This window comes from Atta cephalotes (assembly GCF_000143395.1).
Source record: "Atta cephalotes unplaced genomic scaffold scaffold00051, whole genome shotgun sequence".
Classification (NCBI taxonomy): Eukaryota; Metazoa; Arthropoda; class Insecta; order Hymenoptera; family Formicidae; genus Atta; species Atta cephalotes.
Window position 1 is genome coordinate 719,943 of NW_012130115.1, and position 4,459 is coordinate 724,401.

The following is a 4,459-nucleotide window of genomic DNA, read 5'->3' on the forward strand; positions in this document are numbered from 1 at the left end:
TATATATATATATATATATATATATATATATTCTGCATTAATTATATAAATTCATAGGTTTACAAACAAAAATTCGTTGCTTTAAACACACAAATTCTTTGCATTAGCAGTGATTTATGTTTGTGAAATAGAGAATTTGTGTTTTTAAAGCAGTAAAGTCTGTTCTACAATGTGCTTTTTGTTTCCAGTTTCTTGCTTTTTGTTATTTTTTACATCTTGTCTTTCTAATTATTCGGTTTTTTGTTTTATGTCGTCTAAGATAAGAATTAACGAACTTCGAAACAAAAAATATATAGCAAGAAATACAATTGTCGATAAAACGATTACAAAGGAGTTAACAAAAAAATTAGCAAAAGGCAAAAGGTAAAAAACAAGAAACAGGAAAAAGAGCATTGTAGAATAGGCTTAAATATGTTTTTAAAGCAATGAGTATGTAATTAATGCAAAACATACATAGAGCTGTTCGAATCGAAATGATAGATATCTTAATTTCTAAAATCTTTAACACTTATTGTAATAACTCGATTAATAATAAAACTTAATAATTCACGAGGCCGCTGCATTTTTTTGCCAGATTCTTTCGTTTTGAGTGAAAACATGTCGAATAAGTGTATTTTTATTAAGATTTGAGATGAGGGAGGGAAGGAGATTATTCTATCTAAACAATTACCATATCTCGGATCACAGAGCAGGCTATTTTTTGCCAGATTTTTTCATTTCATGCAAAATCGTGCCAATAAGCCTAATTTCATTGATTTTTGAGGTGCGAATGCTAAACCGAATAATTACAGCAGAGCTATAATTAAATTATAGCAGAGAATAGTTCACCAACAAGTAATTAAATACATACGTAAAAGTCACGGAGCATGGAAGTGATCTTATCGCATGCTCATATCGCACTTTTGCGTGGCTATAGCATATTTCCTAACCTGAATAGACATCAACTTTAACGATTAATTTCTTGTTTCACAGAGCAGAATGACGTTTTTCTTCTGTTAGATTCTTTCATTTTATGTAATTAAGCTTGTCTCTTTCATAATTATCTCCTTTATAACATTGGGTAAGGATTTTTTAACACTTGCTTGCATTGTTGACACTTGTCTCTTGTCTCAGGGGGATCAGCAGAAATGCTCGCTAGTTCACTCCACACGTTATCCTCATTCATGACAAGTGAATAATGAAAAGTAAAGATTATTTAACAATTGTAATGTCAGATGACGTGATCGAAGCGGTACGAGTGTCAAGTTTCGTAATCATCATATATCGATATCATAATGTTCATAGCGAAAACTGAGTAAGTCATATAAAGTCGCACAAAATATAGGAAGAAAACGATCATCCATACACATAAACAGTAATGGCTGCAGAGAAAACAGCTTTGCAACTGTGTAAGGGACTCCGCACAATAAAAGGAACAAGGAACAAAGAACAGAGAATAAGAATTTCAACCTATCAGAAATCATGTATTGCATGGAATACACAGTTTCTGACAAATTGAAATTCTTATTCTCTGTTCTCTGTTTCCTGTTCCTTTTATTGTGCAAAGACTCTAAAACTCTTCAATACGATTTGTTCTTGCTTTTGATTCCTTAAGGTATGTATTCATTGTCACTTGTCGCTCATATTCAGCGATAAATGAGTCACGTGATTTTATATGTCGCTTATATATAAATGGGCTAACAATGATAAATTTTTGATAAATTTTAATTATATTAATTGTGTTGTATAAAATTCTGTAAAGTCCAAAATGTCATATTAAAAATGGTATTACGATTGGACTTACCAAGTTGATGCGATTGTGCACAACAAAAATAAAGCGAAACTACAGCAAAAATAGACTAATGCATTAATAAATGTACAAATTTAAAAAGAAAATATAAAAAAAAGATTTTAGGTTGATCTCCATCATTTAAAAGATATGACATGAACATGGATTTAAAAAAATTATCAACGAATAACTGGTTACATACACCCATGAGTCGAAATGTTTTTTTCGTCTATAATCATTTCACATATGCCACAAGTATGTACAACAACCATCTGAAAATTTCATGAAATTATCGCAAATAATAACAAATAATATAATAATTAAATAATAATAATAATAAATAGTAATAATTTAATAATACAATAATTAAATTAGTATAATGTATTGATTATGAAGATCGATTATGAAGAAAAGTCGGTATAAATAAATTGAAAATAAAAATAAAAATAATCAGAAAAAAACGTGATAATATGCATCATGAAGCGAATTATTAAATATTAGAGTTGGGCTAAGTTCGAAAACATTACCCGAATACTTCTATGTATCATTTTAGCCTTGTATTTAACATTGGATAATAAGATAATGCACGAGGACATTCGAGTGACGTTTACATTACACAGTTCTAATAACTATTCAGATAAAGAAAACTCATTTTCCTAACCTGAATAATCGTTTCATAAGAAACAGACAGACTGTCGCATTTTTCTACTTAATTCTACATTCTACTACATTCTCTCATTCTTTCGAATGGAAACGTTATCGAATGAGTATATTTTTATCAAATTTTGCGATGACATCCGTATTCTAAGACTACATTCCAAAACGTCCTCTCCGAGGAAAATTTTATTCGAAATATTACAGTATACATTACATGTCCTATATATTTCGAAAATTTTCCTCGGAAAAGATATTTTGGAATTAGCTTAAGTAAATATCCTTATTATCGCTAAAAGTTGGATTAATTTAACTTTTCAAGGGTGTCGCTGGCGACAAGATAGTGGATAAATTGAGGGAGAATTCAATCACGTGATCATTTATCGATGTCCACGAAGTAATAAGAAGATCAAACTCGAGAAAGTAGTAGCCCTGAAAGTAGTAGTCTCGAAACATGTAGGAAAATCATAGTAATCATGTGTGACTGTCACGTGATTACAGGTCACATGTATGTACAATATGTAGTATGTGTAATAGATACGTGTGATCTGTGATCATATGACAGTCATTACTTCTAACTTTTCCCGCAAGGCGTGGCACTAAAATCACATCTGCTGGATTTTTCATGGGTTTTTTTACATCGTATTTCGAATCCATTTTTTTTCGTGATTGGCCACTGGAGTTTGATCTCCATGTCGGTGTCGTTGCGACACTATGAAATAGTACTTTTATAGATCTAAACGTATCACAGTGGGATAAAAGTCTGAAAAATTGGCCAAAAGTCAAAATTCGATTTTTTTATTTTATTATTAAAAGCTGTAGTCATAGGTTTTTAATCGCTGACTATGAATCTGTAGTCAGAATTTCAAAATTCAAAATGGCGAATTCAATATGGCGAACAAAATTGTTAAAAATCCTCTAATTGTTGTCAAATTCGATATTTAGGGATTTTTGATACTGCTGATAAAAAAATGTGGTACAAAAAATTCGAAATTAAAAATGGCGAATCCAATATAGCGATTATAAAAATAAAAATAAAATTTATTTGAACTGAAACGCCTGTAGTTTGCCTACAAAATCTGTTTCTAGGGCCTATTACAAGGAGGTTATAGTACGATTTCAGATCTTAATTATCATAATCGATAAATCAGGATGTTTTATTAAAGTGAGTCCCCTTATCTCTCACTACTTTTAGAGTGCTTAATTTATAGGATTTCAGGATCAGCCTCTTATAATATGTGAATATTTTTTTTCTTTTTAAAACAAATTATCAAAGCAAATATGATTATTTACATCTCCTCATTTTTCCTATTATTGTTCGTTATTGCTTTCATTAGACAGCTCAACATGATCCAAAGTTTCGAACGTTTCCAGTAGCCCAGTTGTGTTTTCTGATTTCTGATCATTTGAGCCATCATCATCTGAGTGTTTCCATTTCAGAAATAGCTAGTAGATTCTGTACTTCAATGGAGAGTGGCAAGTTCTTTTTCTTACTGGAGACGTGATATTAAAAAGACTATATATTTAAACTAGAAATTATGGAGTCTGAAATGTTCATCATGCGATGAAACATATCCCTCATTGTTACTGTTCTATTGTGCTTGCGACTGTGATCCAGGCGATACTGCTTGTAATTTTTGTTTCTTCCTTCTGATACTTTTTCACCAGCATTCCTGTGGATAGTATGCTATTTTTTATGATATCAGCCCCATGGATTAGTACCTTATGGACTGATGATGACATTGGATACCATCGATTTCTACAGTTTGGCAGTAGCATTGTATAAGGTTCCGAACAGAATTGCATTTATTAGCAGATAAAGCAATGAGAATAATTTAGAAATAATTTAATTTTTAATTATAAATTAAAGAAGGGTGCAGGCCAAGAAGTTCGGCTAGGATATGAGGTTGCTTGAAAGCTCTGCAGACTGTATTGTTATCGTTTATGAAGCCATTTTCTCCCGATTTTGGCTGATCTATCTTTAATCCCATTTTTTATCATAAAATGATCTAAACTTCCCTTTGCCTTTTCCCTGCG

At 31.1% G+C, this 4,459-nt stretch overlaps 1 protein-coding gene across 1 annotated transcript in view; it reads right to left on the bottom strand.

Annotated features, from left to right (window-relative positions):
• LOC105622969 (DTW domain-containing protein 2) overlaps positions 1 to 1,165 on the bottom strand; it is a 23,302-nt gene extending 22,137 nt beyond the window's left edge. Inside the window, exon 1 of the mRNA XM_012204374.1 lies at positions 1,083 to 1,165. Coding sequence (XP_012059764.1) covers positions 1,083 to 1,165 — 83 coding nt within the window. The remainder of the gene's footprint in view (positions 1 to 1,082) is intronic.
• Positions 1,166 to 4,459: the final 3,294 nt, after the last annotated feature.